The 23,746-nt window shown below is 44.2% G+C and overlaps 1 protein-coding gene across 4 annotated transcripts in view; it reads left to right on the plus strand.

Moving 5' to 3' along the window:
• Nucleotides 1-23,746, plus strand: part of SLC4A11 (solute carrier family 4 member 11) — a 97,891-nt gene that overhangs the window by 47,614 nt on the left and 26,531 nt on the right. For all 4 annotated transcript variants that reach the window (XM_054824417.1, XM_054824415.1, XM_054824416.1 and 1 more), the window contains 3 exons: nt 7,598-7,721; nt 11,034-11,240; nt 16,744-16,828. In XM_054824417.1, the coding sequence (XP_054680392.1) occupies nt 7,598-7,721; nt 11,034-11,240; nt 16,744-16,828 (416 nt within the window). The remainder of the gene's footprint in view (nt 1-7,597; nt 7,722-11,033; nt 11,241-16,743; nt 16,829-23,746) is intronic.

Genomic DNA, 23,746 nt, shown 5'->3' on the forward strand with positions numbered 1-23,746 from the left:
TGTTTCATTAGAGAACTTAGGACGAGGGATAGCCAGACCTGTCCCAGAACAGGGAGTGTTGAAGTCTTATCCTCAGACTTAGTTATGTAGCATGAGGAAGCTCTGCTGATAGTAGGAGCTTAGTGGAGGTACTTTGGTACCCCTCCAGCATGCAGTGACTGCAGCAGGTAGATGTACTGTCTGGAGGGTGCTAGGAGTTCCCCAGGAACTAGCCAGACCCACCATGATCCAGAGTCTGGAGAAGGTAAACTGGATGTTTCTCGCATGTCTGGATCAGGAAAGGTGGGGAAGGAGCCCCTGTGAGAGCTATTGGTTCTGGTGTTGCACAGCTTTGTGGCTCAAAAAGCCCAGGGAAGGCTGGAGATGCAAATGGCTATTTTAATTTTCTTTTTCCCTTGAAGTGAAGGATACCTAGTGCCAAGGATGTTAAAGTAACTGTTAACTGACTGCTGGTGGATCTCTCTCCTTGATCTCCTCCTAGGAGAAACACCAGCTGTGTGGGTTATTGAACAAATGCTCCCTGAGCTGAATTAATGGCATTCCCCTAGGCTATATGCTTCTTGCCAGGAGATAGATATAATTACTTTCTTCTAAAGCTAAATCTTTAGAAAAACATGAAAGCAAGCTGCTTACTAGTCTGGATTGAGTAGTTGAAGAGCCATTTCCTTTGGCTGCATTGATAAGGCATGTGGATTGGTGAAAGACTTATTTTCAGTGCATTCAACTGGTTTGCTAAAGCTGTTTTAACAGGCAAAGCAGAGGAAAAAAACCTTACTGCAAGCAGAGTGGTTTAGTGGTTTGCATGTTCTGTGTTGCTGTAAAATTGCTTACTCTGATACAGTATGTCATTGTAAGGATTCCTGTGGAGGAGTTGTACTTGGAAAAAGCCAGGTAGCCTTTCAAAAAGAGGTATTGTGAGGTTATTTGGGATATCAAGCAAGACTGCTGTTCAAATAAAGTAAAATTTGAGTAGTAACTTCTTGGATTAATGTATAATGGTTGTGTGAAACATGTTACTAATGGATCTCTCAACAAAAGTAAAAGCAAAGACTATTTCATGGGTGTAAGAGTTTGTCTAGACCCAAAGGTTTGTGGGTCTATAGAAAAGCTACGTTGCTTCTGGTTTAGTTGTTGAATAGATTTCAAATAGGCATGCTTCAGTCATTGTGTATTTCTCAGAATAATGCTGCTTCTTTCAAAGAAGAATGGGATGCTGTGGGAAATTAAACAGTTCAACTGTTTAAAACAAATGTTATCACTTAGAAGAATGGTTGCAATGTCTGCAGTCTTGTAAAAAAGAGCCTCTTTTCCAAAATTTACCACCATCATCTCAAGTGTTCTTTGGGTTCAAAGAACTGATTAATTTTCTCTTAAGTACCTGTAGCCACCCTTGTTGGACTGTCCCAGGTTATGCCGGAGAGCTGAAGCTCTTGCAGGTGCTGTGTTATGAAAAGGAGTTTTCAAATTCAAACCTGTCATTAGGAATTTGGGTCCCAAAGGAGATCTGTTGGAGAGAAGGATGACTCGCGGTGTCTGCAGCGTGTGTATGGGGACGAGGAGGTCTCTCCTTATGCATTGACCTGTAGGAAATACTTTCTGCTAGAGAGATTAACTGCTAGAGAGGATGGGTCTTTCTGGAGCCCAGAAAAGTGCATTTACCAGTCCAAAACGATAGCCAACTTGGAGCGACTTTGTTGCCGAAACAACCCTGTGCCAAGCTGCAGGCGAGCTGGCTTGCTGGTCACAGCTTCATTTCTCACTTGCGAATTCTGGTTTCTGAAAGCTTGTGCCTAGTGCTGCTCTGCAGAGGAAGATTTATTTGCAGTGGATGAGAACAAGTGTCATTGTTATTCTGCATTGGGACAGGAAAAGGCTGGCTAGCTGATTACCTCTGCTGGGCACTTTTTCTTACTGCAGGGGATAATTTGTTTCTGAATTAACTTCCTTTCTTGCCCTGTTTAAAGAGGGTTTCTGTTTCTCTTGGGTCTCCATAGTTTGACCCTTTTTATGATTTGTTTGAGAAATGTGTTATAACTCTGATAACATCTTGGGCGTGGGGCAGACCTGTGGTGTGTGTGACTCGGTGTATCAGTGATTCTGGTGGAACGTTGCCAGTTCTCACCATCCAAGTGCCATGCTCAGTGCTGCTAGATATGCAGCCTGGAAAGAGAGGACAGCGAAGCAGGGATGTGTGCTATAATTTAAATGCCCCCTTTATGAGCTCAGTTATTGGAGGATCAAGATAAAATTGCTGAGAACACAACCTGGCATCTCATTAAATCATAGCCCAGCATTTCCTTATGTAACTAATACTGGGTGAAAATAGGTTTATTTCTTTTTTTCAGCTTGTTGGCCAAACTAAAGGAGAATCAAATTTAGCTCAACTCAAACCAAAAGGGAACTTGGAGGCTTTGGCCAAACTAGACTTGATTTAGAGTCAGCTGAAAATGTCTTACTAGTTCTCAGATTTTTGGGGGGTTTGGCTATTTAGCCTTCAGAATTTTTTTTCCTTAGTGGGAATTTAAGTGCTACTTGGGAAAAAAAGTTGCTTCATTTTGGAAGTGGCTCTCCTCTTGGCCTGAACTAGTTGAGTTTTACCTGCAGTCTTGCATAACTTGGGATTTCTCCATGTGAACCAAATAATGTTTTTTGCCCTTTACAAATATTTGCACAAGTCTAGTAGGGGCTGCAGTTTTGTATTTTATTTGTATCTAGATTCTGGAATCAAAACAGAAGTGGGAGCTGTGCTACACCAGGGAATAGGATTGGAGTCAGCTGAATAATGGCTTAAATTTGAAGAGAAAAATGCTGAATGATGCATGGGCAGAAGTGATTGGCCTTGCACTATAAGTAGTGAGACACCAGTGTTTTTTCCCCAGATAAACAGATATAACAGTGTGAGGCTAGGCTCAGGGCAGATGAGGCTGCATTCTGCACAAAGGCACTGTCTTTCCTTTCCATGCAGGAGTGCTCTGGTGCATCAGACCTGCTCTGTGGCACCTGCTTAAATCTGGTTTCCCCTCACTAAACCAACTCAGCCCAATTTGTCAGGGTATTATTTGGCAGGTACAAGACAACCAGGTGATCAGGCCCAGTCACCATGGGTTCATGAAAGGCAGGTCCTGCTTGACCAACCTGATCTCCTGCTATGACAAGGTAACCCACGAAGTGGATGAGGGAAAGGCTGTGGATGTTATGTACCTGGACTTTAGTAAAGCCCTTGACACAGTGTCCCACAGCTTTCCCCTGGAGAAACTGGCTGCCTGTGGCTTGGACGGGCATATGCTTTGCTGGGTAAAGAACTGGCTGGATGGCCAGGCCCAAAGAGTTGTGCTGAATGGAGTTAAATCCAGTTGGCGGCCAGTCACAAGCGGTGTTCCCCAGGGCTCAGTATTGGGGCCAGTTCTCTTTAATATTTTTATTAATGATCTGGGCGTGGGGACCGAGTGCACCCTCAGTAGGTTTGCAGATGACACCTAGCTGGGCAGGAGTGTTGATCTGCTTGAGAGTAGGAAGGCTCTAGAGAGGGATCTGGACAGGCTGGATCCATGGGCCGAGGCAACTGTATGAGGTTCAACAAGGCTCAGTGCTGGGTCCTGCACTTGGGTCACCACAACCCCAGGCAATGCTACAGGCTTGGGGAAGAGTGGCTGGAAAGCTGCCCAGTGGAAAAGGAACTGGGGGTGTTGGTTGACAGCCCAGGTGGCCAAGAAGTCCAACAGCATCCTGGCTTGTATCAGAAACAGTGTGGCCAGCAGGACCAGCGTGGTGATCATCCCCCTGTACTTGGCACTGGTGAGGCCGCACCTCTATGTTCAGTTTTGGGCCCCTCGCTACAAGAAGGACATTGAGGTGCTGGAGCGTGTCCAGAGAAGGGCAACCAAGCGGTGAAGGGTCTGGAGCACAAGTCTGGTGAGGAGCAGCTAAGGGAAATGGGGTTGTTTAGCCTGGGGAACAGGAGGCTGAGGGGAGACCTGATTGCTCTCTACAACTCCCTGAGAGGAGGGTGTAGCCAGGTGGGGGTTGGTCTCTTCTCCCAAGTAACAAGTGATAGGACAAGAGGAAACAGCCTCCAGTTGTGCCAGGGGAGGTTTAGATTGGATATTAGGAGAAACTTCTTGACTGAAAGGGTTGTCAATCCCTGGAACAGGCTGCCCAGGGAAGTGGTGGAGTCCCCATCCCTGGAGGGATTTAAAAGATGTGTAGATGTGGTGCTCAGGGACATGGTTTAGTGGTGGGCTTGGCAGTGTGAGGTTAACAGTTAGACTTGGTGATCTTAAAGGTCTTTTCCAGCCTAAATGATTCTATTGACTTAAATTGTATCCATACATTGATTTAAATTAAGTTGGAAATTCTTCAGTGGTCCACGCTCAGTTTTACTGGTGTAGGTGATACTGGGGTTCAGATGCATGTGCCGGTGTCAATACAGCTCTTTACAGAAGAATCGGAAGAAACTCTGTCATAAGTGAGAACTCCTGAACTCCAGCACTGTGGATAAAACTATTTCAGATAACAATGGGTAATGATGACAGTGCATTTCTTGGTGTCTTGTGAGTGCGCTCAGGTTGCTAAATCTTCCAGTACTGCTGAAGCGCTGTGAGATCCTTTTGTTGCACACTTTCCCAGTCCCTCGAGGTAAGGAAACAGCAGACTTCTGATTTAGAGAAGCACAAGGTTTTGGCATGGCTGCCAGGAAAATTAGCTTGTATGTGAAAGCGATCCAGTAAATAAGAGCAGCCTTTTAGAGTCAAGTTTTCCCCTCTGTGCCCAAGAAGCTCATGAGCTCAAGTGATGTTGTGGCCCTGTGAACTGCCACTGGAGCTGAAACATAACCCTCTCATTTCAGGGAGAAAGCTAGCTACAGAGCAACATGTGACTTGTTTAATTATTGCACTATATAATAGGTTTTTCCAAATAACTTGCTATGTTGCTACATGACTTCACATATTGTAGCTAGGGGAACAGGACTCCAGCATCTTGACTTTACTGCCTGGAGTAGGAGCAAGCTGAAATTCTGGTGTTTTTGTGAGGTTTCAGTTCTTGGATTTACTCAAAGAGGGTGAGACCAGGCAAGCAGGTACTGCTGAGCAGCACTGCTGAGAGGTGGCTGGTAACTCATACCTCCACAACACGTGTAAACTTATGTTCATGTGCATGCCTTGGTATCCTCCCCAACTTCAGGCACCAGGGTGTGTGCTGGTGTGATCAGCCCTTGCCCTGTAATAAGTCTTTTCTGGTCATGCTTTGTATTTCAGTAGTTCTTGCTAGGTCAGGTACTGCCTGATAGACATGGTAGGAAAGAAATGATGTCTGGAAAGCATTAGTACAGCTCTGTGAGCAATAGGCATCTTATACCTGCTTCTGGCCATCTCTGAAGTAGAAATGATGTTCAAAATGCCCAGAAAGCCTTCCTTTTCAAAACAGTCAGTGAGCTGAACATCTGAGATATGAAAATACTGAGAATGGAACATGAAATAAAGGGTCACTTTTGATAATTCACTGTTGACCAGTTCAAGTGGATAGGGAGACAACTGAAGGTGTTGGACCATTTGAAGGTTCTCCTGTTAGTATAAAGCCTGGAATTCATGTGTCTTCCCCATTGGCTTCCTGAATTGTAACACAAGGAGACTTGTATGCTGTCCAGCCACAGCAGGATTGCTACCGAGGGCTTTGATTGTTTGTGAAAACCAGTGTTGTCTGTGCTTATTTGATCCCTTGGGAGGGAAGAATCACAGAATGGTTTGGGTGGGCAGGGACCTCACAGCCCATCTAGTTCCAACCCCCTGCCATGGGCAGGGACACCCTCCACTAGCCCAGGTTGTCCAAAGCCCCATCCAACCTGGCCTTGAACACTGCCAGGGAGCCAGGGGCAGCCACAGCTTCTCTGGGCAACCTGGGCCAGGGCCTCAGCACCCTCACAGGGAAGAATTTCTGCCTCACATCTCATCTCCATCTGCCCTCCTGCAGCTTCAGGCCATTCCCCCCTGTTCTAGGACAAAGATTGTTGCAGATCCAAACTATGGGTTTAGGTGAGAAGATAGCTTGCACTCTATTTTCAATTACTTTAGAAGAGATTTATTCCTAACCTTAGGACCTACCTTGATCTTTCTCCCTTCCAAGGCTGATTTGAGCAGAAAAAGGACAAAGGACTGTGGTGGAGGGGTGTTAGGAAATAAATGAAATACTGTAATCTTACTCATGACCTATATTGTTCTAATTAAGCTGTTTGGTTGCTCTTGGACAAGTGCCTTTATTAGATTAATTTGTGTAAGTAGGCTGCTTCCAGTCTGTGATCAGGAAGTCAAACTTGGTTAGAAAATACTTAGTGGTGTGACTTTTGTATGCAAGTTATTAAGAACTTAATAGAAAATATAATGTGCTCCTGACTAGTACATCTTCAGCCAAAGACCTTCAGGAGCATTACTGCAACAAGCTTCAGGGTGCATGGGTGTGAGAATGTGTTAAAAGGAAAGAAATGGGCTAGGATTGTGGAAGAGAAGTTAAAGGAGAGATGATTTGAGGACTGTGATAGACACTTGCTAGATGAATAAAAGGGAGTGAGCACTCTAAGTTACTTTGAACCAGGAAAAAAAAAAATCATCACTCTGAGGTAGGAAAACACACCTCCATACTTCTTTCAGTGCCAATAGGCAAAACCTATGTATGTATCTAATCAGTGCTTTTCAGAAGAGTTGAGAGTAGTAGGTGGCTTTAATGGGAGCAGGAGATTTGTGGTCCAGGCTGGTGTTAACTGGTGCAACTGCACCAAGCCATGGTCAGAATTTTCCAGCAGGAAATAATTATGGCTACTCAGATCACAGCTATGTAAATGTCCCAGGGTGGAGACAGACCTGGTCCTTCATGGCTTCCACAGGTGATCTCTGTTTATTTCAAAGACCTTGTTGCTAGTCTTTGTTATGGGAGTGAAACAGCCATCATGTGCCCAGCAGGGCTGGCTGGATTGCAGCCAAGGATTTCTCTCTGAGCAGTAATCCTGCCTGCTACAGCCTCTCTAGATCTTGAGCAGGGATGTCAGCTTGGTTTCTGTAACACCTGTATCAGAAAGGGGAAAAATAACAGCTGAGAGCAAGTAGGGAAAGCTAGTCAATCAGAGATCTGCCCAAGGCAAAAGTGGGAATATGTTGGTTTGGCATCTTACCTTCATGTTTCCGAAAGCACTTTAGGAGATTAGGTGAAATGAAGTGTAAACTGCTCTCCAGTAATGTAAGCATTAGGTTTTTTCTAAGAGTTTTCTTTGTAGAAGCTTCTGTAGCACTGCAAGTACTAGGTATGTTGTGTTCTCTATCTTTAGAATTCTTGGCTGTTAAAAAGCAGGTGGGGGAAGAGGAAGAATATACCTTGAAGTCTTGAAAGTTTTTTCCATAAAAACCTGGATGTTCAAAGTCTACAAAAGAGCTAGCAGAACTGGGCTAACAGTAACTTAGTCCCTGTTTAAGACTTCACAAGTGAGCCTTTCACAACCAACAACACTTTGTATTTCTCAAAGCTGAAATGTGTGTTTGTAAGCCTTGTGCACCAGCAGAGAGCATGCTGTGTGTCATAGTGCCAAGTATAACAATGCCATCTTCATTGACAGTTGCACTATAAAGTCCCTTCAGCGACGTCACGTTTGCATCAGCCGCCTGGAGAGGCCTCAGAATTGGGGTGAAAACTCCTGTGAAGTAAGATTTGTGATATTAGTCCTGGCTCCTCCTAAAATGGTGAGTATTGCTCTCATTTTCTCTGGTGCTTCAGAGGGTTCTCCCAAGATTGCTTTTCTTTGGTCTCCTTCTATGGTTAACAACAGCATATTATTTTTGAAACACAAGGGGATGTGAAAAGGGTTGAGATCTTCTCAACGGTTATCAAGATGGTTTATTATAAGTGTCTGTGAGGGGTAGATTAGTCAGTTGTATCCTCATCTCATTGGAGAATGGCCTCCAGCCTGACTGGGAGGAGAACACTGCAGATCAAGTGTCTGGAGTCCCCATATGCTTTCTGCTAGAGCTACCTCTGTGATGCATGTCATGCTCCACAGATTCCCCCCTTCCAGCTTTACCAGTTTAGCTACTATTTTTAGAGTTAGGAATGTTGCTCTTGGTTAAAGCTGTGCTTGTGAAGGGCTCTTGTGAATCCACAGCTGATGCCCCACTGCAAAGGTCTGGGTTGCTTCCCAGTAAATGCTCTTGATTGGGACTCTCAATTACACTGCAGATATGGTTGCAGCAGTTGTAGGTGGACTGATGTAACCAGGAGGAAGACGTAGTTTTGTGAGCTCTGTTGCAGCATGGGTGAGACTACTTGGGAGCTGGGGTGCTTGTAAGGTCAGACTCTGCTGAGGTCCTTTGGTATGTATTTTCACAGCTTTTGGCACTCAAAACAACAAGGTTAAAGTTTGCTTAAGTGTACTTACTGGTGTAGACAAGGCCAACAAATAGCATAGTAGTACACACTTACTGCAATATCATGGGGGGCATCAAGGTCAATTGGGGATCACTATCCTGTCTTCCTAGAAAGCACTGGCTTGATCAAGATGGTGTGTTCTTCTGGCTAATGGTTGAATGGTTCAAAGCTCAAGACCTTTTCACACATAAGCTGGCTGTTTACACCTTGGGGCTACTAGGTGTGTGCTTCTGGGAGGTGTTGGAGAGGTTGGGGACCTTGTCTGGAACAGGACATATCCTGATTCAATTTCCTGCTCTTCAATGCTATCTGCGTAACCTTGAGACCTTCTAGTCTGGTCTGTCTGTCTCCTCCTCCCCTCCACTACCACCCTTGTTTAAATGGAAATACTGGTGTTTCCTTATTTCCCAGGATTTCTGGCAGATCTTTCCCAGCTGAGCAGTTCAATGCTTTTGGCATAGATCTCAAACCCAACAGGCTGAAAACATATTGATGTTCTTTATGAAAAGCAGCAGGCAAACAACTGAACCCACGTGCAATTGCATTGATCTCTCTTTCATTGTATGGCAGTTTGCTTATCTCCAGCCAGCTACGTGCAAAGCACCCAGCGAACAGCTCTGCATCCGCTTGTATCCTGAAAGTTTGCAATTCTAATGGACAGCATCAAATTAAGGAAAGGGAGCGGAGGCCAAGAAGAGCTGCAGTTGCCAATATGCTTTTTATTTTAAATGAGTTTATCTAGCCAGCTCTAAGTACGCATTTCTGGTACAGCAGTTAAAATAATTAACCTGCTGACAGTAACAGACTAAATGAGCCTTGCTTGGGATAAGCCCAGAAAACGGGCATCTGTTGTGCTGAGGAATCCAGTTCCTTGGCCTCCTCTAATATGAAGGATGGAAAAAACTTGAGTTCTTTTGCAAATGTCTGTGCTCTTCCTATAAACCATTTATCTCTCTGAGAAAGCAAAGAAAGGGAGTGGCATTGGGCAACTTGAAGTAATCCCTTGCAGCATCCAGCCCAAGGACCGCTCCTATTTAGAGGTGAAAGGAGAAGCCTCCCCTGTGATGGCAAATCCAGAATGGCTCAGTCTGCAAGGACCAAGCTTACAAATTGTAAAATCAATTCCCAGAGCAGATTATCTTCACTTAAGTTTCTAGGGAAAGGTTTGGATTTAAATTAAACGTCATAGAATCATAGAACGGTTTGGGTTGGAAGGGACCTCAAAGATCATCTAGTTCCAACCCCCCTGCTACGGGCAGGGATGCCTTCCACAGACCACGTTGCCCAAAGCCTCTTCCAACCTGGCCCTGAACACTGCCAGGGATGGGGCATCCACAACCTCTCTGGGCAACCTGTTCCAGTGCCTCACCACTCTAATAGTAAAGAATTTCTTTCTAACATCTAATCTAAATCGACCCTCCTTCAGCTTAAACCCATTACTCCTTGTCCTATCACTACCACGTGTCTATGCCTCTGCATCAAGCACTGCTGAATTATTTGGTTGTGTTAAAGCAGATGAACAATTTCTTCATCATGAATCGCAAAAACTAATTCAGATCAATCACATATGCTTGCTACTACTCTTCACAGTAGTGCAAGGAGCTTGGAGACTGTCCAAAGGAGGGTGGTTGTTTGGGGGTGTCTAGCAGTTGCTGCATGATGAGTGTTGAGTGTAGCTAAGGTGAGGGGGTTAAAACTTTGCATCAAAAGGAGCTCTTAATGAGCTGTGATTCTGCATAACTTTGCCTTGACAAGTATCTTATCTGTCCTGACCAAAGTGGTACAAGCAGTTGAGTAGATCAGGATTTGCAGAGCTTGGAATTGGTGGGTTTGTGCAGGGCTGGGGAGCTCGCTCTCCTTTACCGTGCTCTTTGTATCTAGTTTCCAGTTGCTTGGAGCAATAGGAAAGTGGGCTTGCGTACTGTTAAAGCTGGACCCTCAAAGATCAGGCCTGTAGCTCACAGAAATGTTACTGCCTGCAAATAGCACTAGTTCCTTTTTCATGTTTGAGTCTCCTGTCCCTTCCAGGCTATTTGGTGAAGATACACTGCTGCTTGTGTGTATGCTCAGCTGCTTGTTTCCTGTGCTTTCCTCTGTGCCAGTAGTTACTTTAGCTGAGAGCTCTAAATCTCCACTTGTGCTGCTAGAATTGCCCCAGAGAGGCCAACTGAATTGAGTTTTAATGCTCAGAAGGAAGCCGATGAAGCAGATGTGCACAATAATCTCAGACTTCCAGAAAAGATATCAGGATACTTTTACCTGCAGGAACCTTGACTACAGTGTTTTTCCACCCCAGTAGAAGTAATGCTGAGATGCTGTAGGATAGAAACGACCCTTAATTTGTTTAGTTTTAGTAACCTTGAAGGGAGACCAGGGATAAAATGCATGCTCAGCATGATTCAGCTTTGGATCAAGTCTTGGGAAGTTGATCAAATAAGACTGACCGGTGCTTCTGGTCAGGGTCTATATGTTGATGCCTTCACAGGATCCTGCTGTGGTTGGTGTGTCTCTGAGGTTCTGGAAGCCAGGCAGCTTGCTCTTCAGATGGTGCCCAATGGGTTAAATCAGTGGGTTTACCTTTCAGAAGTGAAAGAAAATAGACTTACAAGGCTTTTTCTGTTTCTTCTCAGAAAAGTACCAAAACAGCCACAGAAGTGGGCAGGACGTTTGCCACAATGTTTTCGGACATAACCTTTCGGCAGAAACTCCTAGAAACCAAAACTGAAGAGGAGTTCAAGGAAGCCTTAGTCCACCAACGCCACTTGTTGACGGTGGTGAATCAGAGACCCTCGGCGATGAGCGATGGGCACAAGTCGCATGGTCCTAAGCCACTCAAGGTAAGGCTGGCCAACATCAGCCATGCCCCTGCTTCAGAGGTGTGCAGATGCTTAAATACAAGGGGGTTTGGGTAAGGAGATGAAGCACTTGTGCTGCTTGTGTCCATTGGGTTCTCCTAGTAAGCTCTCAGCACTGAGGTTTCTACAAAAGGCTGCAGTGTGTGTGTCTACCTTCCTCAGCTCCTGCTGTAAATCTGAAAAAAAAGCACTTCAAAGAGACAGGTGCTGAAGGGATGCAGAGCAGTAGGGGGTTGAAATGGTTACAGGACTTTGATTCCAGATGCTTAGTCAAGGGTGGGATTAACGGATCACTGTGCGTTGTTGGTCCAAGGTATTTACTCCTTATGATCAGAAGTCTCTGAAGGAAGCTGCTGCTTGTCTTTCCTGTAGCCAGAAGACTTCTTGGCCATTCCTGCACAGTAATTTCACTTAAAAGTTGCCTGTCAGTATTTGGCCTGACTTCTCACTGTTTGATCTGTAGCTCTGTAAAACGTTACATGCTTTGTATTTTAAAGTCAGAAGGAAATGCTGTAACTCGGCTTTCTTTTCTGGAATTTCCTGTGTATTGGTCATTGCTTTGCTTTTCCGTTCAGACATTCATTCTTTAACCAGAAAACATACCTGAAAAACAAGCTGTGCCATCTGTAGCTTGCTGCTCCTGTCCCTGAATTACACGTAACCTTAAAGCTTTGGGTTGCCTACAGTGCAGAAGCTGGTCAACTTATCACTTTTTTTCCTGGAATAGACTTAAGGGGTTTTGATCTTCACATCTGGAAATGAGCAAAGCTCATGTTTTTTCCTGCAGAATCCTCTTCCTTATAGGTAGCGCTTTGAACTTTCCTAGACCCTGTACCTGCTCTTAAGTTTGCAGAACAAGTCCTGAAACCCTCTTTAAACCTAGGTCATTCAGAGTAGTTGCAGTAACATAATTTAGGTAAAGTAGGTTTAACCCTTTGCACTTGGTGTTTCCAAGGAGTTTTTGTTAGAGCAGTTGAAGTGTCTGGCTCTTCTGCTAAAACGAGCCCTTTCTAAATGTCTTCAGAGGATTTTCTGCTCTGTGATTTGAGCAGGAGGGCTGGATGCAACACTGATCTTGTAGGTGTTGGCCCTGAGAAGTGGTGGTTCCTACCTGCCTTGCTGGGCCAGCAGCCTTGGCCAGGCAGACTTGTGACATCTCTGGGCCAGTGCTGTGGATAGTGATGCTTGTTTCTTTAGTGCATGTTCTTGGCATTGGCCATTCTTGGTCTGGATTTGGTAAATCATTGTTTTTAAAAATGTTTTATCCTTCAGGTCTCATGAGATGCAGCCTGTGTAGTAGTAACTCTGCTTTCTCATGGCTTCTGGAAGAAGCTGTCCCTGACTCTACCTTGCCAGCATAGACCATTAAGAGCTGGGGTGGAGATTTCACCCCCAATGAAATAAATACCCCAATCTGGAGTGACTGTATTATTACAAATGAGTCCTTAGGAGGGACCAAGAGAGTAAAGTCTCTTAATAGCCCAAAAAAAAAAAAAATCTGCCTCCCTTATTCCCTTCATCCTGCAGTGATGGGGCAGTAATGTCCTCAAATGCTCTGTATGCGAGTGGGATTTTTGCAAGGGCTCATTTTTGCCTCTGCTAAAGTACTGAAGGGGACGTGACAGTTGCATGCCATGCTGTGCCTACTGCACAGTCAGTTTGCTTTGGCTCATCTTGGAGGATTATTTAGGCAAGGCTATGAACTTAGTCATAATTAAGTCAACCTGAAATCCTCTTGTTTACTGAGGCATCTAATTGTGATTTTGTTCCTAGAGGAGCCCCTAACAGTTGTGATTCTGGCTGTGATTTTGTGTCTGTTTGATACCTGTGTGGATTTAGTGAGAGGGCTGGGCTATGTTGGCTCAGCATCAGCAGGAGGGAGGATAGCATGTGTCCCTGGTCTGTGTAAAATAGTTGTGCAGCCCCCTAGTACTTCAGGGGAGGACTGAGAAAGAGTCTGTCTTGTTGGAGCAGATATTTTCTGTTTGGCTGTGTAACTTATAGCGCTGATTTAGCCTCTAACTCAATGGATGTTTGTTTATGGCAAGAGACTTGGAGGGATTTGTAAAATGGAAAGTAGAAAATTCATAAACTTCATCTCTGATTTTTTTTTTTGCGTACTCCTCTTTGCTGCTTTTTCCTCCCTTGTGCATTAGGAGCAACATGGGCAAAGCACTGGAAGGACTTGCAGAAGAAGAGAATAGGAGACTGAAGGAGGATTTGGTGCTGGGTACCTGAGCTGCAGTTCCTAAAGGCTAATAAGCCTTGAGCTTGGTGGGGGATGCAGCTCTGGCCTCCTGGATAAGGTCACCTAGTATCAGGATGTTAAATCAAAAAGACAACAGGGCCATGAGAGAGGTGCCACCACAAATGGGAGTTGAAAGCCAATAGGTCAGCCAAACTTGACCCACTAAATGAGAAAAGCAGGGAGTGGCAGTCTGAGAAATTCCCAGCACTGGGGTGCATGAAGAAGCAGATCAAAAAGGGCAAGAATGAAGTGTCAGCACTGTCCTTCCCAAGATTTTTGGAAACCTCACAAAGTGCAAGCTCAGAAGATGGAAGGAGGCAAAAGTCAGACTGAAACACATCTGGAAAAGTTAGACAGTGAAGATATGTGGCGGATAGGTTTGGGGATAAAAGTAAAACCAAGAAGGGCAGTAACTTCAGAGGTCAGTAAACTTGGTCTTTTATCTCCTCAGTGCAACCCAAGTTGAGTATGAGGTTAGTAGAGCAGAGAGGAAAGTGAAGAGGAGAATTAGCCATGCAGAAGAAACAGCTTTCCTCATACTTAGCCACTGATGAGGTTTAGCTTGACATCCCCATACCCCACCCTAGGCTAAACTTTCACACATGCAAGAAATAAATGCATGAAGGAATTGGGGGTCTCAGACATAACCCATTACCTCCCCTCAAATTTGCATCAATGTTCCTTGTGGGACAAGTTATGCAGCTTTTTCTGCACACTCACTGCTGCCTACGAACAGGCAGTGTGCATGAATGCCTCCTACCTCCCCACTTGGCTCTCAGCCCCGGGCCAGCAGCAAGTGTGTGACTTCTTTCCTAGAAGATGAGATACCCTGAGCATCGTTTTCCCCATACGCGCTGTAGCAAGACAAGTAAACATATTAGTCATTAAAGCTATTGTGATTCTCTGGCTGACTTGTGCCTTCAGGAATGTCTTTCTGGGGGGAAAAAAAATTAAATTGCTTTTCAAGTGCATATGGCTTTGATGTCCAAATTTGCCTTCAAATATGGTTTAAGCTCATAGTTTTTTGGAAATACTTAAAATGCAGATGTTATGCTGGTGTCTGCTGTCTTTTCATCCTGGTGGTTCAGGTCAGAGTTGGAACTGTCCTGAAGTAAAACAGGTGTATGGGCAAAATGCAAAGTGCAACAGAATTGACATAAGTAGGTGCAGCCCTGAGAAGGACTTGGGGGGATTGATTGATGATAAGCTCAACATAAGCTGGCAGTGTGTGCTTGCAGCCCAGAAAGCCAACCGTGTCCTGGGCTGCATCAAAAGAGGTGTGACCAGCAGGTCAAGGGAGGTGATCCTGCCCCTCTACTCGGCTCTTGTGAGACCCCACCTGGAGTACTGCGTCCAGCTCTGGGGGCCCCAGCACAAGAGAGACATGGAGCTGTTGGAGCGAGTCCAGAGGAGGCCACGAAGCTGATCGGAGGGATGGAGCACCTCTGCTATGAGGACAGGCTGAGAGAGTGGGGATTGTTCAGCCTGGAGAAAGGGCCGCTCTGGGGAGATTGAGGCTTACCAGTACATGAAGAGGCCTACAGGAAAGATGGTGAGGGACTGTTTATCAGGGAGTGTAGTGACTGGACAAGGGGTAATGGGTTTAAGCTGAAGGAGGGTCAATTTAGATTAGATGTTAGAAAGAAATTCTTTACTGTGAGGGTGGTGAGGCACTGGAACAGGTTGCCCAGAGAGGTTGTGGAGGCCCCATCCCTGGAAGTGTTTAAGGCCAGGTTGGAAGAGGCTTTGGGCAATGTGGTCTAGTGGAGGGTGTCCCTGCCTGTAGCAGGGGGGTTGGAACTAGATGATCTTTGAGGTCCCTTCCAACCCAAACCATTCTATGATTCTATGAAATACAAGGTTTCAGTCACTGATAAAGGAGCTGGCTTTCTGAGGTATCTCTTGCACCCCAAACCCTAGTGTTTGCTGTGCCCATTGTATTCCTCTTAAGGGAAAGGTTTCCTTCTTGTGTTTTATTTATGGCTCTGATCTTCCAGGCACTCCAGGTGAGTCCCATGAGAAAAGGCAAAGTTGTGTGCAATCTGTTAAACAAGCATTGTAGTGTCAAGTCCTTTCTAAAGTAATAGTTTTTATCAGTTTCTACATAAACCAGCCAAAGGAAGATGTCCATGCTGGTTTGAGATGATTTGTTGGTGTAAATTTTGAATCTGTGATTTTCCCCCACACACACACTCCCTAGCAGAGGTTATAAGTCTTCTGTTCTGCAATAAACATATGAAATGTTTTAGATGAGGCAGCTGGGGTAATTAGCACTGTATAAAGGTGCATTTGATTTTCAGAGTAGTATGTGTACTCTTGAGTTGAGGATAACAGGAAAAAAATCTGACAGGTGCCTCATTTGCAAGTGTTGCCTACTCTGATGCTTTCCATGTGCTTTCTGTAAGGATGTAGTTGTGAGAATTGGGAGGCTGTAAGTCAATAGCAGCTGTCACATATTTCTGAAAAGCTCCTTATTGCCTGTGGTGAGCATCAGATCATATATTAAAAAAAAAAAATCATACTGCACCTTGCAGGCCCCTAAACCAGAAATAAAAGGAAACATGTTGGAGTTTTGGAACCCTTTCACAATAATCTTACTGTCTTTTAATGGGCAGGAATTACGGTTTGGTTAGTGAAGTTACTCAAGCTTGTTCCCTTTTTGGTGGAGTTTGAGGTGTAGAGAGTCTTAGTTCCTTTAAGTCAATTTGAAGTCTCCCTTTTCTGTGGCAATGCTGAGGAAGGGAGCACTTGCTGGGGATCCCCTTTCAGAGTCTTCATGTGGATTTGGGGGAAGAGTTTTTTCCAGTGGTGTCTAAAGAAAAAGACGTTGCCTAGCAGGGTGGGAAAGGCATCTCTGACCTGATGTTTACTGCATGGGTACCCAGGCATTACCCAGCATCCTGCTGTTGGCCAGGTTTTCAGCGGGTCATTTCCACACTTTGCATCAGCTCCCTTACCTGCAAAGCAGGGATGCAGATATGAATGGGGGGGGGGGGAGGGGGGGGAAGGGAAGGAAGGGAGGAAAGCAGTGATTTGGGGAATTTTCTCTTTTACAATGCTTTTTGAGGATATAAACTGAAGTGCAAAGAGTTTATTTTTATTATCATTACAAAATCTGATTTGAATACCCTATTCAAAATGACAAGTTTTGCTCCTATCAGTATTGAATAAGGAGGTTAATCTCTTTAACAATACATGAGCCTTTAAACTGACACAGCACTTCCTTCCTTTCTTTAGTTGCATGAGTTTCTCAGTGTTGGCAAGGGGATTTCTGATGACATTGCACGAAGATTTCCAGTGTACGCTTTGGACTTCACTGACGGTATGTTGGCCAATGTTTATGAAAGCATTGGCCTGATTTTGAATTTTTGTGATGCGATGTCCTGTTTACAGTGTGCATTCAATGTGTTCTTTGATATGTGTAATAGCTCTCTTTATTTTAAATAATATTTTGACAAAAGCCTGTGAATAGGCAGCATGGCACCCTATAGATGAGAATCTTGCAGTGTTCCTTTAATGAAGATGCTAGCTGTATGTAGATGAGGATTTTAATTTTTTATTAAGCAATGAGGCGATTAAATGGATTGATTATTGTCGTGTGTAGACAGATCAACTCTTATTTCAACCTAATTAGTCAGCACTGGCCTAATAGACCCTTTCTGCTGGCTTTGCAAGCCAGCATCAATAGCAATTATGGTGATGCTGTGGGAGTTGAGAATGCTTAAACAAAATCTGAGCTGCAGTAACTTCAGCTTGGTGCTTTTAAAAACAGGATATAGCTTGTCTACTGTAGCCAGATCACGGGAGCAGCAATACGGTGTTTATATTGAGTCTCAGGTTTCGGTCTTTATATAGCTCCTACAATGGCCTTGTTTGGTTTTAAGAGTCACTTTCTCCCTTTTCACTTGCAAACTTTCACTTTCAGAGATTCTTAAAGGCTGTGAAGTCTTCAGGGCAAACCATGATTACAGAGCCTCAGCCTGATGTCAAAACACATTCAGTTTCTTACAGCTTATTGGGGAGTTGGTTAATATATTCAAGTATTAAACCCGGAAAGCTTGTGTAAAATAAAGATGTAGAGTGTCGGCAGGGAGAATGTCGGGGCTGTGTCAGACACCTTCCTGCTGTTAAATCTTCCCCTAGCTCAAGCCACAGTGTCCCAGCCTTCCCTGCTGCACCTCTGCTGAGGGCTATCTCCCTTGGAGTTGGCATAAGAAAATAAGATGCATACCTGAGCCTCGTTTTTTCAGACAAGCATTCTAGTGCAAAGCTGCCTTCCACAGATGCTTAAGCTTGAAAGCAAGCATGGGCAGGGTATGGATGTGTGTCCTCCACTGCATTTCAACAAGGATGGTCACTACCAGCAGAGGAACATAGCAATCAGCTGTTGGCTGCTCAACTGAAGGAGATGCCACGTGTCTGGGGGAGTTGTCAAGTAGTTGCTTCCCACAAAGATCCAGCTTTGCTGACTAGGACTGCTTCATCCACCACGATGCACTTTGCAGTTGGTGTTATCCACTCTGCTGGGAAGAATAAGATGAGATGCTGGCTTGGCACAGTGGTTGAGTGCTGGATGCCTTCTCCAAGTGCTTTGTAACTGCTGGGATGAAACTGTTTTCAGGAGGATTGGGGTGATAGGAGGGCATGCTCTGTTTGAAGTCAAGTTAATGCTATATTTTCAGGGGATTTGAGGGTATGTTGAGGAGGAAGGGGAACAAGAAATTAATTTTCAGGGTAGCAGCAAGGAGTCTGATAAAACAGAAGGATATTTCTTGGCACATGCATCATTGGCACTAGGTCTGACAGAGGACTTAGTGGACTTAAGATCCTAATCTGGACACCTCTGGAGTGGGTTCAGGACACTTCATCTTTATGGCTGTTGCTTTGTAGGCCCGTCAAAATCTACCTTTATAATGAAAGGGATACTGAAGCACTTCAGAAGGGAAGTGCTGCAGGACTGCTGTTCAGGGAGAAGCATCCTGTGGGGGACCCATGTGTGTCTCGACAGAGCAGCGTCGGCTTGACAACTATAGGTGGAGCAATGTCCTGAGTGCAGCAGGTTCATAGGCACAAAAGCATCATGTGATGGTCCTGCAGCTGACATTGACTGTCAGCAGATTTGGAAATCCATTTCGAGGTCTGTGTTCTGGCTCTGCATGCATCCAAAGTAGCCTGTGCGTGCTGCCTTTTAGCCCCAGGGCTGTCAGCTATAGTCAAAGTTTAAAAGCTTTCCATGAACCAATGTATATAGCAGATCAAGCTTGACCTAAACAGGGGGCTGGGATTGACTAGCTTGAAATAATTGTTCCCTTGGTTGCATCTGCCCTGAGTGATGAAATGATGTCATAGTGAGCATTACAAATATTCTAGAAAAAAAGGATTTGGTATAAAATGCAAATATATGTTAAGAAGTGTAAATGCATTGTTATACGACTTTTGGAGAGTGAAAGATGCAGAAATGAGCCAAGTGAAACTCAAGAACTACTGCAGCTCAAATGTGAAGTACTCAATTTAGGAGCAGTTGTGCTCTTTCAAATATAAGGGGGGGGGGGGGGGGATTTTTAAAAACCTATATATATTAGTATGTGCCATTTCTTCCTAAAACCAGAAATTAGGATGAATTCTTTAAGGATCTGTATGGAATGAAAACCAGATGGAGCATACAGCATCCGCCATAAACCACCAAGACCAAAGGTGATCAGGAATGTGAAATTCCTGGACCATCTCAAAGCAGCAGTGTACCAGAACATTGGGGATTTGAGCTATCCAAGTATCTGCACTCCAGACAACCACATGTGCATTATCAAAGAGCTCTGAATTACAAAGATGCCTTTTTTTGAATGGTTGGAGTCTCTAAATCCTCAATCTGAGAAGCATCCTGGGGTTTTGGTTTAGACAGATAAACTGATTAAGGGCAGGGTGATAAATAATAAGGCTTTCGTAGGGCCAGCAAATGTTTTGTCAGTTGGACTTTTGCAGGATTGGTCTTCATACACTGCACAAAGCTGGCCATTACGTTATCCTTAACCATCATGATTTGGGAGAGGAAATAAAGGAATCATCTTTCTCTTTTTTTGTCTTTTTTCCTCCAGATTAGGAATTTGTCAGTTTTAGGTCTGCTTTGGATTGTAGAAGTCTTGTGCATTTTACTGAACATGAAAGGATCAAGGAAGAGTTTTCTAAACTTTTGGTCCAGGACTTCAGTGATAGGTAATAGGTGTCTCCCAGCAGGAGCATGTGAAGATGAAGAACTGGATTATGCCCAGTTTAAGAACACCTGTAACTTTCCTTTGAAGTTAGGATTAACACAATTTGGCATGTAGTCTCCTCTTAATGACTACAACCTTTGTTTATGGGATTCTGCTTTCTTAAAGTTTGTACAGAACTTCATCCTGATATTGTCATATAGGCTCAAAATGTGTGTGTATCAATATTATTACTCTTTAAAACTTGGTTGAACTGTAGGAACTTCCTGAATTTTTTTATATTGAGGCTAGTTTTAATGCAGGAGGGAATTCTGCCTGGACTCAGCTACAAGTTTCCTGAAACCCCTTAAAGTTGCTAACCTTATTCTTCAGTGTGTATTTTCTGGTACCACATGGAGGAATAAACACTTATGAATGTAGTGCCTGGAGTGCTGGGGCGGGGGGGGGGAGGAATTTGAGGTGCCTGAGAGTTTTATGGTGAGCTTTGATGCTGTGTTCTGCTGTATCCCTTCACCTCTTGCAGGGAGGGAGGGGGGACGGAAGAGAGGGGAGCTGAGATTTAACCTGTTTCTCCCTGTTGTTCTCCTGGACCTGTCCTCTGCATGTGCCATGGTGGGTGGGTAGTTCAGCTGGAGATGTGGATTCCTCCCTGTCCTTGGTACTGCAGAGGGTCCCTAACCAGCTCCTGAGAGTAAGGCAAGCACATCTGCTGGCATCACCCTCAGGATTTGGTGTTGATGTTTTACAGGAGGGAGATCTCCAAAGCTATCTGTAATGCAGGCATGCTTAGAAGGAAGGTTTAAAGGCAGTAGAGAAATGGGATTTGAAAGGAAAGGTTTGTCTTGCTGGTTGTCTGTGATAGCACAGAGTGTAAACCTGCTAAAATGTTGACTGTGGATTGGCTGTGCCATGTGCCAAATCTTGATTGACTCTCTCACCTGGTTGCACTCACCACCTTGTTTGGCAGGATTGCGTTCCTGAGGGAGGAGGAAAAATAAAGGGATTGCAGATAGGCTTTTTCCTTTTTTCTTCAGTGCCTCTGCTGCTCTAGGTTAGATGATGGGGTAGCTCCTGCATCACTCTGCAGCCCTTCATTCCTAAATATCACCTTGGTGTAAAAGTTCAGTAGCCACTTGATGACTGACTTGTTGGATGCTTTGGGGCATCGTGGCCTGGGTTTGCAGCTATGATGCTTTGGAAGTCACTCTGTGTCAGTGGTGGCTGGGAATGCATTAAAGATGTGTAAAAGCATCTTGTTTTGTCTGTGGATGCTTCCTTCCAAGAGACTAGCACTTCATGGGAAATGGGCTGAAAGAAACAAGAGAAGAAGGGAAAACTGAGCCCTTGATTTGTTTCTTCATACTTCTCTAGTCTGAGCATATGCTTGGCTTCTCTGCTCCAAAATCAGTAAGTGTGGATTTCCTTTTCCAGCTAAGTTCTTAGCCTCATTTGTACTATGATTTACTCTTCACAGGACTTCAGGGAAGATTCATTTTCTGTTCATCTTCAGAAAATTGGGCAGAGTCCAGCAGCTACTAACATAAGTGAAAGCCCAGCTTGAGGGCATTAGCAGAAGCATGTAATGCTTTGAGTTTTTATGGCTCAAAACCTATGAACGGTTATCCTTACTGTGTGCTCTTACCATTGAAAGGTGATTTTTTTTTTAAATGAGGGCTTTAATAGATACATCCTTGCTGCTGTGCTGCAGATCAGTATAATTAAACTTGTTTTGTGTTGGACATGTCAGAGAATTGGGAAAGAACATTAATAGTCAGACATTTCATAGGATGTCCATCTGTTTCGACTTTAATTCAGTAAATGTACAATTAGTAGACTTAAGGAGCTCTAGTCCCAGTCTTTGGGTCTCTTGGTCATTAACTTACTAATGCGGAATACCAAGCAAAGTGAAGCCAGAAATGCTACAGTTTTCTCTGAAACTCTAACCTTGTCTTTAAAAAAACTACGACATTTCAGAAATTCAAGCAAGTAAAATAGAACTGTCATGTTGACGAACATAATTGCTTCCCATTTCAATGTGTAGATGTACCTTAACGTCAAGGGATTGCTTCTGTAATAGTCAGCTACTCAAATGTCACAGCTGGACTGAGTTGATTTTTCTGCCACAAATTTACATTGTGCAGTTGGAATGACACATTTTTCAATGGCTTTATGAGCCTGCTACAGATGAAATGCCATCATAATGCAGCCCACCTTCATTTAAATGAAGTAATGTCAGTCCCTGGGTTGCAAATAGACCCTGAAAATATTTAACCAGATGTTGACTTTAAAAAGGCAAAAGGTAAACTGTGGCTAACACGGGATTTTAGTGTTTGTCTCAGGTGAATCTGTACAAGGAGGCAGTATTTGCTCATGATTTTAACTGTGATTGAGGAGTGATTGATCATGTTTGTGAAAGGGTATGTTCAATCTGATGTAGTTATTGTCTCCATTATGAAGTGAATTTTGCTGCCCACCAGGAGGGTTTCTTTGCTCCTTGGATCTTGTCTGTTTTGATTATGGACTAAAGAAAGTACTGCTTTGTACTGGAAGTCTTGGACCTAGCCATGATGTGGCATAAGGACCTCCATGATCAGCAAGGACTCCTTCTTGCTTGGCAGGGATTGAAGCTGAAACTAAAAGCCATGCATGAGCTCTTGCAATGCTCTTCAAGGCTTCTTCCTTCCTTCTGCCCTCTTATACTACAATCTGACAAACTTTCAGGTAGATTAAAAAGTACCTCATCACTTACGTAGCTTTCTCTGCTCAGCAAATGAGCCTTTTCTAATATTGGTTTCTTCTCTGGTCCTGGTTGCCTGTCTTTTTATGAATGATTTCAAAGCTTTCAGGCATTGTGGCTTCTGACCTTTCATGTTGGAAAGACTTTGTTCAAAAATGGGTATTCTGGAGTGGTGCAAAGTCATCTGAACGAGGATGTGACCATCTCTACTTACAAAACTACCACTTGGTCCGCAGTTTGCCCTGCCAAGTCTTTCCTTTTCTCTAAAAATCTTGGGCACTTGGGAGTGTGAGGTAGGAGCCTGCAGCTGTTGAACTCAAGATCACATGAGAAAGCTTCATCTGCAAGAAGTAAATTTCAGGCCTTTTGGTTGCCAAGAGTGGTCAGGAATGTGGTCTGTGGTTTCTGAATCTTCACAATAAATTGAAAGGAATCTGCCTTGAAACAGCTGGTCCGATGACGCCTGGAAGGTCAGGCTCATATTTGCATGCTTGAGATGTCTCTTGTCAAGTTTCAGTCCCTGCCTTTTTTTGAGGATGCTGAGCATCAAAAGTCCTATTTATGTCTTCTGTTGTGTCTGCAAGCAGGAACCATCGCAAGGTGTCCTTTATTCATGTGGCTGCCTGATCATTACGCATCATCTTTGACTTTTGGTTTTTGCATCCTCCTTCTGTCCTTATCTCTGCACTGCAAATGGTGCAGAAAACAGATGTTAGATAAGATCCCAAAGTCAATGAGCAATTTTTTTTTCTTTCTCCTAGAGGTACAATTAGTCTGTTGTGGTAATGTCCAGACTTTCTCAGTGTTGCACCAACAGCCTCTAATGCAAAGCCCTCTCTTCTCTGATTCAACTCATTGACTTGTAGCTTCCTTCAGCAAGGGACTGATGCTAGCAACAGCTTAGATGGGCATTTGGGAGCTTAGGGGCAGATGTCTGTGTAGGAGTTCACTGCTCAGGAGGCTTCCAGAAAGGGAAATTGGGCAACTCCAAGCTTGTCCAAGTGTCTTGCAGCAGGAGCGCCATTAAGGATGGTGGCATATGCAGGTTGAAGGCTGTTTCAAGGTTTTCTTTGAAAAGACCCTCTCTGGTGTGTTCTCTCTGAAGAGGCTGTTCTGTGGAAAAACTTATGTTCTTGAGCAATATCAGATGTCATCTCTCATCCTTTCTTGTGTGATATGAGCTCACTGGGGATGGACGTCAGCCTGAAAACAGGAAAGGGAAGGGAAGCTACTTCAGAGGCCCTTAAATTCTTATTATGACACTTTAATTCTCTTTCTGGCTGCTTTTGTTTTGGCC

The sequence above is a fragment of the Grus americana genome, chromosome 4 (genome assembly GCF_028858705.1).
Source record: "Grus americana isolate bGruAme1 chromosome 4, bGruAme1.mat, whole genome shotgun sequence".
In the NCBI taxonomy this organism is placed as follows: domain Eukaryota; kingdom Metazoa; phylum Chordata; class Aves; order Gruiformes; family Gruidae; genus Grus; species Grus americana.